Source organism: Hippocampus bargibanti, linkage group LG18 (genome assembly GCF_051943395.1).
Source record: "Hippocampus bargibanti isolate YZ-2025 linkage group LG18, ASM5194339v1, whole genome shotgun sequence".
NCBI lineage: Eukaryota > Metazoa > Chordata > Actinopteri > Syngnathiformes > Syngnathidae > Hippocampus > Hippocampus bargibanti.
Window position 1 is genome coordinate 4,666,809 of NC_142751.1, and position 15,420 is coordinate 4,682,228.

Genomic DNA, 15,420 nt, shown 5'->3' on the forward strand with positions numbered 1-15,420 from the left:
GCATTTTGGCCACACAACCACAGTGTAAATGTATCCCGAAACAAGTAACCAAGTCAACAAACATGCTGTAATTGATATATTAACAAAATGGTTGTTTTTTTTACAGGCTTTATGTAAAGACAACATTTACCCTGGCCTTGAAATGTTTGCCAAAGGTTATGGCAAGAACAATGAGCCTCTCCGGGGCTACATCCTGACCTTTGTGATCGCACTTGTCTTCATCCTCATTGGTAAGGTAGCTGCTAGTTTACAGAAGAGTGGAATACTGCAAAATTAAATAGTGATCCAAATGTATTACTCTGATAGAATTTATTTTAGAGAAACATTTGACTTTGAGGTATTCTGAGAAAGTTTTTCCATCCAATTGTTTTACTGTCTGTTGTCTGTGATATAAATCTAATATAGGTTTTTATAATTAGTCTCCTAGCTCATCCCAGTTAAAAATGAAATACCAACACACAAAGTGTATGAGTGATCACAGTATTTCTTTGTAATTTGATAATAGAAAGGTCTTTCTCCTATTGAAAGCCTCTTAATATTTAAGTACTTCCCAAAAATGAACAAGACATTTGAAGAAAATTAAATCATTTTTTGTGACATGACTCAAATAATTCCAATTCAATTTGAATCCCTGTATAAGTAACAATATGTATCACGTTTTCAACTTGATTGTATGGGTTTGAATCTGACCTGCTGGGCCTTCCTGTGTAGAGTTTCCATGTTTTCCGCGTGGCTGTGTGGGTTTTCTCCAGGTACTTCGGTTTCCTCCCACATTACAAAAACATGGAATGTAGGTTAATTGAACACTGTAAATTGTCGTACTAAATTCATCCTGTCTACTTGATATCTAATTTAAACCAGCTGAAAAAGGCGTGTCACAACAGCATCCATGACACTCTGACGAAGGCGGAAGTATACGCCGAAACATGTCAGGTGTTTTAACACCTACAATACACTGTCTGGAAGAAAATAATCAGGTTTAAACTGTAAATTGTCGCGAGATGTGATTGTGAATGGTTGTTTGTCTCTCTTGTGCCCTGCGAGACATCTTGGAATAAGACAGGGTGAAACAAAAAAACAGGCCCCAACTCTAATTAGGCCCTGTTACTTAGTGTCTTGTCCGAATTAAATGAAACGTTGGTCATAACTAGTTTATTATATTCAAAACATCACGTCAAAACACTAGGGTATTTGCGTCTGTGTAAGCTCTCAGTCATACAGGGGTGGTCCATCGATATAAAGGTTTCTTCAGCCGTCATCAGTACTTCTTTGAAGGTGTCGGACGTTTCGCTTCTTATCCAAGAGGTTTTGTCAGCTCTGGACAGTAGGGATATACAGTGTAGGGCCAGAGCTACCAGCAAATTTTAGTTCGCTGCCAGATTAGACTGCATTTTTGGTCATTATTGGTAGATGGTCACAGTGTTCCATCAAAGCTGCTTTGTTGGTAAAGCGCTGGTGGAGTAATGTTTTGGGCTGAAATATCAAGATGTGAAATAATAAATAAATCTCTTGAGTATAGATGTATTGAACGTACCTTTCCAAAATATGTGACTCTTCTAATTGATATGTTCCTCTGATGGTAAAAAAAAGAGAAGAAACAACATGCCTTCCACAGGAAAATGATTCTCAATCATGATGAAGCACCGTGCCACACTTCAAAATACAAACAATAACAGCATGCTGTATACTTCACCATTCTGGAATCAGTGTAATTGTCCCCTATGAGAATAAACAGACTTTAATATAGTCCTGATGTTTGAAAGTGTATGTTACTATTTAAAGCCACATTTTTCCATCCAATATTATTAGAGGTACAGAGAAGGTACAATCCTGCATTCCACCATGTAAATAACCGGTCATCTATCTTGTTTTTGCAGCTGAGCTGAACATCATCGCCCCAATCATCTCTAACTTTTTTTTGGCCTCCTATGCATTGATCAACTTTTCCGTGTTCCATGCCTCATTGGCTAACTCCCCAGGTAAGTCATAGGAAGACAGGACTGTCAGAAAGACTGTAAATGTACCCAATTATGATAAACTGTGCAGTATCAAAGTATTTACAGGGTTGTGGAAGTCTGAAAATTACTTTAACATTTGAGTGAGCACAACCCAATCGATAAATGATATAGCTTTAAAATATTTTTTCAAAGGGATTAACTGAGCACATTCTAAAATTATTTCAGGGATTTGCAGTGACCTGATGCTTTGTTTGAGTGCAGAGGACAAGGCAAGCGAAAAAAATGAAGCCAAAAGAAAAGAAAAAGCCCCCATAAAAAAGAATCGGCGAATACCAATGAGAATTTTGTTTTTAATGTTACCTTATACTTGACATTATCAATTCATTTTAAATTCAGTTTGTTTACTAGTGTGTAAGATGATGATTACAATTTAATCATGTACTGGAATAACAGCATTATTTTGAAGTTGAATTAACTACACATATGCTGCAATACTGTATATCGCAATGAAATCTAGAAGAGGGAATATAATGACGTTGATCTGTAGAGTAAGACAGAAACTATCGCTGAATCTTTCTATTTCAAAAAGAGATGATTCTTTTCAAAATAAAAGTTTTGGTTGGTGGATTATATATAATAACGTTTGAAATCTGCAAGTAATCTGAACTGTAATAAGGGCGGCCCGGTAGTCGAGTGGTTAGCACACCGACTTCACAGTGCAGAGGTCGCCGGTTCGTGTCCCGGTCCGGCCTCCCTGTGTGGAGTTTGCATATTCTATGTTTCCTCCCACATTTCTAAAAACACGCATGAAATTGAACAAATTGAGCCGAGGTGTGAGTGTGAGCATGTGTGCCTCGCGATGTGCTGGATACAGGTTCAAGGATATTCCCTGTCTACTGTTCAAAGACAGTTTGTAATAGGCTCAAGCACCTCCCAGTAACTCTAGTGAGGAAGAAGCGGTTTGGAAGAGGGATGGTGTGAGGAATAATCGGTTTGGAAGATGGATGGATAGATAGAAAGTACTGTACCTCAATCATGTTCAATCGGCTGAGATTTGGGTGGGGATGTGCCCGGAAAACCAATCCATTGAGGCATCCAGGAGGTATCCTAAAAAGATGCCAGAGCACACTCAACTGGCCACTCACAATGTGGAGGAGCATACTGGAGTAGCTCTACTTTGTGCCCATCCCGGATGATGGAGCCTCTCCACCCTATTTGTAAGGGAGAGTCTCCTCAGGGTGTACATTTTCCTCGTTGTTTTGGTCTTGGGACATCCCGGAGAGGATAACATTTTCTCAGGTATTTATTCATCATGAACAGTTGGGAGGTGGTGTTTTCACTTTCTGACCTAATGGCCCACAACAACATACACTCTTAGGCAGGGGTGCCCAAACTTCTTGGACCGAAGAGCAATTTATGATTCAAACAACCTCCTCCAATCGACCAGTTACTTTCGCACATGCACACGGACGTACATAAAACAAACTGAATGAGAATAATCATAACGTTAAGATATAGCCCAACAGCTTTGATTACAAGCTGCAATTTCACACTGCTGAGTGCTCACAACGTACGGTGACGCAGATCACACACCACCGTAGGTCTAAGATTTACCTGCTTTGATTTTAGTTTTTTGGTACACTTTTTGTGAAAATTGGACTGGTAGGATGATTCGTGTGCGGTGTCCATTAACACAAAAAAAAAATATATTAATTACATGCACAAAGATGAACAAATTGTTGTTTGTTTTCTCCTCTACACCCCTTGTGATTGCCTTGGGACCAGTCCATGATCTACCAATCGATTGCAGTCGGCGTAATGTATGCCCCTGCGCTGAGTTCTGAAACTATTCATGTTCACCAACAGAGTTTTTACCGGTCCATTATAATCAATGTCATGCCTACCCCTGCTCGATGGCTTATAGGAGAAATGAAGTACTATTAACAAAGACTTTATTTTTAAGTACTGTTTATTCAATAATGGGACTCAACAAGTCACAAAAATAGAGCAGCAAACGAGTGATGTCAGGTATGTCATATTATATTAGGAGTACAAACAATCCCTTATAACTCACAATAATACATATTCTATGCCATTGATCAGGTGGTTAGCAACAAAAACACTATCAAAGCTGGTCTAAAATGATTACAGCTGTACTATAGTTGAGTTTTTTTTTCATCGCAGCTGCTACCTTCAAAAGCGCTGTCTGTTAATCCTCATTGTTTTATTTTCTTGTTTCACACTCAAATAAGTTCAAAGAACGGAATGCAACCATCTTCCTTACGTCAAATCTATGAAATATAATAGGCATAATAATATAATAATAATAATATATATAATACGCAAATCCAATCCAAATATGATAAATAATAGATAATGTAAAACATTGCAAAACCTTGAATACATCCCAACTTACATGGGATATAGACCTTTCAGCTGGTCCTTAATGTTAAGATTTTGAGGCTTTAGAAACATCAAGAAGCAGCTTGAAAACTGCAATGTATGCTATAGACACTGTTACAAGAAAGAAAGGTGTGTCCGTTAGTTTTAATGGTATGCTCTGATTAACCGCAATTTTTTTTTTTTTTTGGTTGTTGCACATATTGAATTTTATGCTATTTTCTCCTTTAACCTCAGAGCGCTCGCTGTGGTCCAGGTACAGATCCTCTGTCTTGCATCTAATTCCATCAACAGATGTTTTTATTCAATTGCCTGGACATAAATGGTACATGGCTCGATTTGAAGGTCACACTTTTTAAATGTTGTGGAAATAGACCAAACTCTTGCCAACAATTTGAAAATGAAGATTTACCTGGAGTCTACCAATTTCCAATCTCATGCTGGGTGAACTGGCATGGTCAATGTACCCTTTATGTGTTGTGTTCGTAGTCACTGTGTAACAATTGCAGTATCTCTGTGTCACTAAAATCCTATTACTTCAATTTTTGTGGAGCTCCTACATCGAGTGAGTAAAATATGGCCTTAATTAGCAGGCGTACCTTTATGATCTCATGCGTAACAGACTGATACCTCATTCTTTAACCCAAGTACTGTGCATTCAACATCAATATGCTCTCCCTCCATGCTCTTCATCACGTTTGTGGTTCATGAAAATAATTAATAAAAAAAAGAGAGAGAAAAGGGGAAAAATGGTTTCTTATGCTGTATCCCCTTTTTGGTCTTGGTCTCATGTAATTCTGTCCTCTGTGGTTTATTTGATAAACCTACTCCAGTTTAACCTTTAATAATTTGTTTTAGCATTTTAACAGATGTATTAGTTTTCAGATGTGACAATGGTACTTTAACAAATTCTCACATCTTTATTCTTAATTGTGACTTGTGTCATTGATATCACAGGGTGGCGTCCCAGCTTCAAATATTACAACATGTGGGTTTCACTTGCTGGAGCTGTACTGTGCTGCGTGGTAATGTTTGTCATCAACTGGTGGGCTGCTCTCTTCACCAACGTCATTGTTCTGGGACTCTATATTTACGTCAGTTATAAAAAGCCAGGTATGCGTCATCGTAAAAATAATCTGACATTTTTTTTCTCTGTTTATCCAAATGGTTCCCAACCTATCATTGAAGAAACACTGTCTTAAATTGCATCTGGTTTAGTTGCAGATGTTTTTAATAGTCTATAGTGTATTTATATAATGCACTTTTTGGTGAGACATATTTGACATAGCAGAAAAAATATAATAACCCTTTGAATTTATTACATTTTCACATAAATCAATCAAAATGGAGTGTAAGCACATTTTTGCCCATACGATACTTTTTTTTCTTTTCAATATTTTTTTTTTTTTATACTTTTGAAGTGTGTACAGTTCTTTTCTGAAACAATTGTATGCAGTTGTACAGTTCTCTTCTGAAACATTTTTGTGCATGCAATACTTTGTTTTTCTTTCCCATCCCACGCCCTTTCAATTTTGCTGCTGTAGATTGCAAATTTCCCCATTGTGGGACTATAAAATCTTTCTTATCTGATCATATCTTAATCACAAAAACCAGTCAACAGAGCCCACTTAAAAAGATTATTGTTATTGTGATATTTGTTTTGTAGTTTTAACATTCAGAGCACAGAGAGGAAAGTGAAATTTTGTAAACTGATTGACCCTCCTTTTGAGAGCAATATTCTCATCAATTTCATGTTGATGTATAACACAATAATCAGAGTAAATTTACGTCTTTACAAAACAGATGTAGTAAGTTGAGCAAGATTCCTGGGATAACTGGAAGAAATGTTCTTAAAACCAAGTGTTCACTTTCTCATACTTCTTCCCCATTATGTAAGTGTTTACGGTACTAATGCTCTTGAAAAATATGAAAATATCAAATTATTAAATGGGACTGTTTTAAGAGAAGTATTTGTGTGATTCCAATTAAGACCACAGTTGATGCATGTAGAAATCAATTTGACATTGCCTTCAGTTACGTTTAAGGCCCAGATGAATATTTATATCCTGTTGGAAAAACATTCATGTAAAACAGAAGGTTGTTCATATGTAATTTTGGCTTTAAAAGGTACAGTAAGCAAAGCGCAGTTTTTCGGGATTCTAATGCTGCAGGATATTGAAATGTGCTTTATGATCTTGATACTTATGATATTTAACACTTTGTCCAAAAACTGGAGTTGATACAAGTCGTCATGTGATAGATACATCAATGTCATGCTGCAGTGCACCCTCTACAAATGCAACATTTGACCTGGAACATATCTCTGTGCACAGTTTGACATGCAGCTATAAATACATACAAAACTTTCTTACTGCCTTTAACGCCACATGTGACAGATGCCCTGTGGTTCAGCAGGGTGACCCACAAACACACTTCCTAATTCCAATATGTGTTTCTGTATGCATACTTTCTCTCGACCAGATGTGAACTGGGGCTCATCAACCCAGGCTTTGACCTACCATCAGTCTCTCACCCACACTTTGCATCTCAGTGGAGTGGAAGACCACATTAAGAATTTCAGGTATAAAAGAGAAATAAGCACTCGTTTACCGGTCACTGAATTTATGTGGATCATCTTTGTGTTATGGTTAGATGAATTTAACATGTGAAATTGAATGATTATGTTCCCACCAATAGATCAGATGGAAACTAAGAAGCAGTATAAAAGGCATTTAATAGTGCCTTAAGAATATTGTGTGCCCTGAGGGTTCCTTCTCATGTGCTCTCATCATTTACCCATAATCCCAAAGAGATTAACATATTTGCTTTGATTGTGCTAATCTGCTTTAGGTAATCACCCCCAGCCACCTATACCACCAACCTCACTATCATTCATCATCATCATTCTCTTCTGCTTATCTGTTGAAGTTGGATAATGTTGGTAGCAATTTATGCAGGGCTGCCCAGTCTTAACTCCAAATCCACGTAGTCCAGCACCACCGGGTAGATCCAGACCCAAACCTGCCTTGAGACATAGTCTTTCCAGTGTGTCCTGGGTCATCCTTGGGACCCTCTCTCGATGGGACATGCAATGAACACCACACCAATCGTGTCTGTCTGCCACCTGGATACCTCTCCAGATGGCATACAGACACGATGCCCCAGCCAGTGCTTCTGGCTTCTCATTATGTAGAGGAGCATCTGCTCAACTCTCAGCCCACCCTGGATGAGCAATGTTCTCACATTATTGCTAAGAAAAAGCCCGAACAATCTGTGGCGGAAACCCATGTGATACGCTTCCAACTGGAGTTTGGTGATTACATTGACCACGTTACGACTGCAGCTTGGTCAGGGTCCGTAAATCGCTGGTGTCCAAACTACAACCGGGGGGCCATTTGTGGTTTGCCATCTATTTTTCAGCGGCCCACAACATAAAAAAATATTTAAAATGACATTTGGTACAGCATGCGTTGGTACAACGCACCTGATTCAAATCATCAGGACCATTTTTGATGCTGCTTCAGAGCTGGCTGATGAGCTGATCATTTGAATCAGGTGTGTTTCTCCTGGGAGAGCTGGAAAACAGGCAGGACAGCGGCCCTCGAGGACCGACTTTGGTCACCCCTGGTGTATGGTATCGGCCACCTTGACATTGTAGCTTCACTTGGCCCTGCCTCCTTCAGGACGTGGGAGAAATTCTCCCAGAAGTGGGAGTCAACACTGATGCTTACAGGGCATTCTGACAGATGTTCTAGCAAACCCTCACAACACGTTTGGGTGTGCACGGTCAGACAACAATCCACCAAGAGGTTGTTAGCTCTGGACCTCTCTTCACCTGAATGTCCAAAACAGACAAAGATCAGCCTTGCATGCCCTTCTGCCAAGTACACATATGGTCAACCTAATGCAGGGGTTCTCAAACATTTTCAGCATGGGAGGTACTTTTGAAATGACCAAGTCAAAATGATCCACCCATTATATTTATTGTGAACTATATTGAGAATTCTTGCAACTTGCGTTGATGTATTACTGCATATGTTGCATAACACAACATAATTATGTAATTTTTTTGCCATTACCTGAGTTCACTCTGATAACTGGCAGGCAAGACAAACGCACTTTGAAATTTCATCTGGGAAAAAAATCCTACTCCCATTCCGTATGAAAGTGTTACTTTTTTTCTTCTTACTTGGTCCAGCTCCTCCACTCATTTTTATACCCTGTCTTACGTTTAAAAGGAAAAAAAACTGAGCGAAAAATGACAATATAACTAACGATGAGCTTGTTAACCCTGCAATGCTCAGGGCCGTATTTTGGCACGCACAGTGTACCTAATGATGAGATGTCATCTGATTGGTTGTTGGTGTATCAATCAAGTGAAGGGATTGCTAAGAGGCTGACGTCTAGTTTTAATTCCAAACAACTCGACTTTATTTGTATAGAATGAGTTCATGACAATGTCACATCACCATGTCATGCCTTACCTTGTCATACCTTGGAGATCCACTGGTTGATCGCGGTCGACATATTGAGCACCCCTGACCGAATGCTTGAAACGAGTGTTCGTTGTGGACAATCTGTGATCAGCACAGAAGTACAGTAACAGAACACTATTTTGGCTCAGATCAGGGGTGCCTCCAAACCAAGCCCTCCCGGATGAGCATTAAAGTCCCCCAGCAGAACTAAAGAGTCCCAAAGGGGAGTGGGGGAGGGGCGCTCTGAGCACATCTGTAAGGTGACCACGGAAAAATAAAGATTGTTACCTTCAATAATGATGTACTCTATATTTTTGCTTTTTTTGGTAGACCACAGTGTCTGGTGATGACTGGTTACCCTAATTCTCGTCCAGCTCTGTTGGATTTGGTCCACAGCTTTACCAAGAATGTTGGTCTGATGATCTGTGGTCATGTTCGCACGGTGAGCAAATTCTTCTTTCTGTCATAACATTTCCAACACTCGTATCTTATGTTATTTGTGTGGTGCATTTGCAACAATAATGGGTACAGCTCACCCAAAGACAAAACTTCTGCCGATATTTTTCAGATTAATAATGCTATTCGGCTGTCGTTTATTTTAATCATTCTGATCAATGGAGATAGCCTATTAGTATGTTTGATTCTTATTATTACTACTACTATTGCTTCCTTTTTGAATATCTCCATTGTGAGACCAATAAAGGTTATCTTATCTTTATTTACATTACTGTGTACTTTATATGTCTGTGCCACCTTACAGGGTTACAGAAGGCCAAACTTTAAAGATCTGGCAACAGACCAGTCCCGGTATCAGCGTTGGCTGCTGAAGAATGAAACAAAGGCTTTCTATACGCCAGTGTTTGCAGAAGACATGAGACAGGGAACCCAGTACCTCCTACAGGTAGGAAGACATGGCTTTTGTCATGATGTGGCAATTGCGCTGAATCTCTTCTGATGAAATAAGCCCTTCTGGGACAGGTTGAGTGACCTATTCTTTTCCTTTACTGCATCAGTTTGTCCCTATTTAACCCCGCCCAAAAGATCGAGACAGCTGAGGAGGTGAAAAATAATTTTGCGCGAGAACTCTACAGTACTAACTTAATCTCAGTTTTTAGATGTTGCAGATGATTACAGATGATATAAACTAACACACACACAACCACGCATGCACACTCACACACACACACACATCAAGGGGTTTGATTGGAGGTTTTATGGCGCGATTAAAGAGTTGTCCTACCGTGTGTGATATTCATCAATACGACAGAGGGGAAATTCATCATAAGCGTTATGTGATTTAAAAGCAATATTCTGTTCCAGGTATTAATCTTGCGAAGTGAAATGGCAGATATTATCACTTTTTTTACCTGACATCTCTTCCCCTTTAGGCTGCAGGGTTGGGCCGCCTAAAGCCCAACACTCTTGTGCTTGGCTTCAAAAATGATTGGAGGGATGGTGATATGATGAATGTGGAGACATACATGAGTATGATCCAGTAGGTTTTAGCCATTTTATTCTTCATATAAATAATAATCCCCCAGCCAAGCAGCCCGAAATGTGTTCATTGTTATTTTAATGTACTGTTCTGAATTAGACCAAAATATTTCATATTTAATTCTGCTAATTAATTTGAGTTTGGCAAATTGATGGCCTGTTTTGTTTTATCCCTTTCTCAGTGATGCTTTCGACTTTCAGTACGGTGCTGTTATTTTGAGATTGAAGGAAGGATTAGATGTGTCGCATATCCACGGACAAGGTAGGTTGCAAAATGTTTTTGCTCTCGACCAAAATTTGATGTATACATATTTTTCTATTGCTATATCCTGCATACACTCAGGCATCCTTGTGGATTAAATCAAGTTAGACACTGTCAAATTAATTTTGAGATTTGATTATACATACAATTTGTCCTGTATACTGCATATTTGCAGAGAAGGGCTGAAAATATGGAAAGACCTGGGCATTGGGGTTCTGGAAGGTTCAGCGCAAATAACATAGGTCAGGGGTGCCCAACCAGTCAGAGATGAGGAGCATTTTATTTTTTTTTTTTGTAGCTGCAAAGAGCCACGCACAGACACACACGTACAATACGCGGACACACACAGACACGCGCGCACACACACATACACGCACACACACATGACCATGCACACACGAACATTGCTGTGTTAAGTCATTGCACTGTGCATCGTTCACCATGTGATTGGCTGGACTACTGTCACTCACTGAAGTACACAGCAAATTGATATGTTATTATTATTGATATGAATTGACCGCACATGCATACATTTTGGATAATTTCCCACGGCACACCTGACAGCATCGTGCTGTGCAACTGGGTTTGTAAAAAACAGTGGTCTCTGCTGTGGCCTGCTAAAATAACAGATTGCTATAAATTGAACAGACAGTTGAACAATGAAGCATGCAAACATTTTGGAAATTGCGCCCGAAAAAAATCATAATCTGTAATTGTTTTCAACCTGAAGTGAAACAAGAAACTGGATATGGGACTGCAATTGTTGGAGTTTAAACATCCAATGTTAATCATGGGTTGATTACTAGTATGCAATATATGATCAAAAGTCATGTCGTTTAGAGATAGCCACATGACTATGGTGTGCTGTTGTGTTTAATGAATAGTTCAAGATCGTTGAAGTGTATGATATAACCAAGCTGACTAGCAGCTCAGTCCAGATGAGCGCTTCCTCAGCCAATCCCATCACGGGAGAAAGAAATGTGGTATCCAACAAAGGTGCCACTAACAGGGTTCTGTACATGTGTGTGCGCATCAAAACATCCACGGCTGGTGTGCCAAACATATTATCTTGTTGCCATGGAGACAACCTTGGCCATCTGTATCACTTCTTTTTGTTTATCTAGCTATCTAGCTGGCTACTTAGATATCTACTTGCTCAAGCTATCTAGCTGGCTACCTAGATAGCTATCTATTTGCTCGAGCTATCTACCTGGCTACCTAGATAGCTATCTGCTTGCTATCTATTAGCTATCTGGTGGCTGGCTATCCAGCTAGCTAGCTATTAGCTGTCTGGCTATCTCACTAGCTATGTTGCTAGCTATCTATTAGATATATGGCACATCTGGCTATCTATCTAGCTAGCTAACTAACTATTAGCTATCAATTGGCTATCTATTAGCTAGCTGGCGAGCTTTCTATCTATATGAATTATTTCCGGGTTGAGTGAACCCTGGCGCATGTGGTTGCCGCTACTCACCCACAGAAAAATGTATCTTGTGACTAAAGTGACCTTGAGAGTTTTGAAAGGCGCTTATAAATGAAATGTATTATTATTATTATTATTATTATTATTATTATTATTATTATTATCCATCACACAAGTTGGAAGGTGGGTGAGATAAGAGGACACTAGCATCCAAAGCAATAATCTTATTCGAGGGAAACGTCACTGTTTTTTTCAAGATGGCGCCTTCTGAGCGGCTGTCTCTCCAGCAGTGCATATCCCAGCAATCTATGGTCCACCAATCAACAAATGTCCCAGAAAGGCCAGAAAGAAATGTTCACTGTTCTTGTTAGGAAAGTGTTGCCGATTGTGCGCCCTGCTGATGAATTAGGTAGTTAGATTTTGGAGGGGCTGTGATGATTGTTGAAACAGGGGGTAGTTGGAGGAAGTGGATGAAGTCAGCAAAGAGAGAGCAGATGGGAATATGAGGCCTTCCACCCAAATGGTTCACTTTTTGGCCAATTCATCATCGAGCCTCACTAGCTCTACTGCGCCATCATGTGGATAATAAATGTTATGACAGACAGTGAGAAAAGGCAGGGAGTTGTGACGTGAAGGACTGTAATAATTGCTTTACTTTAGACATTGACACACAAATAAGGAACAAGACACCTTTTTCATTCATTTTTGTTGATGGAAAGTTGAAACCGCCTGATTTTAACAGCTGATATCTCCATAACCAAATTGACTAGAAATTATTTTTTTTCTGATGAAAGACGAGAGTCTAAGGTTTCTAACGCTGTGTTGAATGTTTATGTAGTCCTAAAACTCAATATTCTGTGGGCCCTGCAAGAGTGGACAATTTTTGCACGTCTGACAGTCAATGAGTTAATAGATTTTGTGATTTAAAAAAAAAATATAAAAAATATAATATTTTTATTATTGTTTCGGAGTGTGCATCTCTCCACAAAATTGATTTAATGTGGTATTGAATTTGTGATTATGAAACAATTTAAGGACAGTTTAATTTGAGAGTAGAACAATTTGATTCAGTTCTGCTTAGTGGTCTTATGATTTGATTCAATATCGTATGGCAATGGCTCCATTCAAGAGGTAATGATGCAATTGTCAGGACGGAATATGTTCCAGTTCTTTCTCAGATGTAACTTTCCAAAAAAAAGACGATTGGATACATATCTCAATGTATTTCAAAACAGAACAATTTGATTCAATTCAAGACACACACATCTTTTAAAAATAAAATACATATTTTGTGGTTCAAGACTAGTTTTTATGAAGTCGCGAATTCAAATTTGACCAGATTGTTCACCCGTCATTTTCACTTTATGTGGACTTTTAATCAATTGGTCTTTTTCTTCATTCTCTTGCAGACGAATTGCTCTCATCCCAAGAGAAGTCTTCTGTGGTGAAAGATGTGCTTGTTTCCATTGACACCTGCAAAGACTCTGATGTCGATTCATCCAAGCCGTCCTCTAAAGCTACAAGCCTCCAAAACAGTCCAGCTTTACAAAAGGGTAAGAGAAGTCATGGAAACTGCACTTGTTCTTTTGGACGTCTTACGGTTTACTTTGCAGATTTTTGACTATCACTGGTGGTCCTGGTCCCCAAAAACGAGGCATTACTGTATGTTGAAAATTTCAAAATAAAATCAGCTTCTATCTGAATTCGAAGGCCTTACAATTCACCTTGTTTATTGAATGGACCTGGGATTACCTTTCTCTCTCTCTCTCTCTCTCTCTCTCTCTCTCTCTCTCTCTCTCTCTCTCTCTCTCTCTCTCTCTCTCTCTCTCTCTCTCTCTCTCTCTCTCTCTCTCTCTCTCTCTCTCTCTCTCCCCTGACCCCCTTCTGTTCAGTGGTGTCCGTTTCGTCTCCCATTGTTTTAGCTCGGGTAGTGTGTGTATGTGCGTCTGTGTGTGTGTACGCGCATTCTTGAAATGTCTTGCTCTTTTTGAGATACAATACTAAAGTTTGAAAATAAAAATGCAATTTTGGTGAGTCTGCTGATGTATGAATGTTCTATCTACCCAATGACAGCGAAATACAAACATACATATGTTTGTAAAAAAAAAAAATAATCATCCTCGTCTCACCCCTCCGGTGTTGTCCGTCCCCCATTTAGCTCGGGTCCACTACCAGAGGCCAGGGAGTTTGGGGGGTTCTGCGCATTATCCTTGCTGCTCCCAGCACTGCACTTTTCTGGACTGAGATATTCAATGTTGTTTCCAGGATCATTTGCAACCAGTGGTGAACCGTGAATTTCAAAAGTAGGCCTTCAGTGGTGCTATCCACATTATAGGAAACAATCCACAGCTGTGACTGTAAAAAGTGTGGTGTAATTTACTGCAAGTCCATGAGAGGGTACCGTTGTCCAATAACTGTCCCACCTCTCTTCACTCATTTATTGCCATTCCCAAATTTATTCGGTCATTGAAAAGCATGACATGGAGCGCCATTCCCGAATTAATTCGGGTTTTGTGTTTTTAGTTTCGGGGGAGTGCGTTACAGCTTCTAGCAATGTTTTTCCCTCCCACGTGGGGGCAGAATTGACCTTTTTTCTAGCCACCCCCACTTGCTGCGCGCGCGCACACACACACACACACACACACACACACACACACACACACACACACACACACACACACACACACACATTATTTACTCCAATGTATGCAAAATACTGTAAGTAAATGCAACCATTTTGGTCGACATCACTGAGCTCGACGTTCTATTCACACATTTTGCAAATGACTGATCTGTACCTGAGCATATAAACTGATGGTGGGAGAGTCAATCCCCGATGAACATCAAAACCTGATTTATTGCATAAAAGGACAAACATGTTGCAATTTCATCTTGTTGTTCATCTGACATTTTCTAGCCTTATTTTGACAGGCTTTTTTTTTTTTTCATTCCAATTCGAGCCATGTTATTTTTTCCAAACATGAAAACGTGTATTAATCAATTTCATTTGTGCAAGTTTTCGTTGTTTATGGAAATCTCTGAGACAACGTTGGCCTTCACACACAAAACCTCTAATTGCAATCAAATACGCTTTGGAAACCAGTTACATTTTCTCTCCTTTTGTTTTCCACTTCCCAGATGATGAAGATGAAGGCAAATCTACAGCCCAGCCGCTGTTGAAAAAAGGCATGATATCCACTTAAATGAATGGCTGTATGTCTGTCTCGCAGCATAATGCTTTCCTATCTATATATTTCTACTGTTCTCCTTCAGCTGCCTTTTAAAAAAAAATTAAAACTACTACAATTAGACCATCACAAGTTGAATGTGTTCCATGATCAGGCAGATAACTCACTTTACTTTGACACCAGATTAGTTTCCACTTTGAAATTACGTGAAATTCCT

At 39.3% G+C, this 15,420-nt stretch overlaps 1 protein-coding gene across 2 annotated transcripts in view; it reads left to right on the top strand.

Annotated features, from left to right (window-relative positions):
- slc12a2 (solute carrier family 12 member 2) overlaps positions 1 to 15,420 on the top strand; it is a 58,895-nt gene that overhangs the window by 33,959 nt on the left and 9,516 nt on the right. The window contains exons 12-21 of one of the 2 annotated variants that reach the window (XM_089020997.1): positions 107 to 230; positions 1,878 to 1,979; positions 5,316 to 5,471; positions 6,840 to 6,939; positions 9,164 to 9,275; positions 9,594 to 9,734; positions 10,222 to 10,328; positions 10,510 to 10,589; positions 13,425 to 13,568; positions 15,154 to 15,201. In XM_089020997.1, coding sequence (XP_088877123.1) covers positions 107 to 230; positions 1,878 to 1,979; positions 5,316 to 5,471; positions 6,840 to 6,939; positions 9,164 to 9,275; positions 9,594 to 9,734; positions 10,222 to 10,328; positions 10,510 to 10,589; positions 13,425 to 13,568; positions 15,154 to 15,201 — 1,114 coding nt within the window. The remainder of the gene's footprint in view (positions 1 to 106; positions 231 to 1,877; positions 1,980 to 5,315; positions 5,472 to 6,839; positions 6,940 to 9,163; positions 9,276 to 9,593; positions 9,735 to 10,221; positions 10,329 to 10,509; positions 10,590 to 13,424; positions 13,569 to 15,153; positions 15,202 to 15,420) is intronic. The other variant, XM_089020998.1, reaches the window with a different exon arrangement.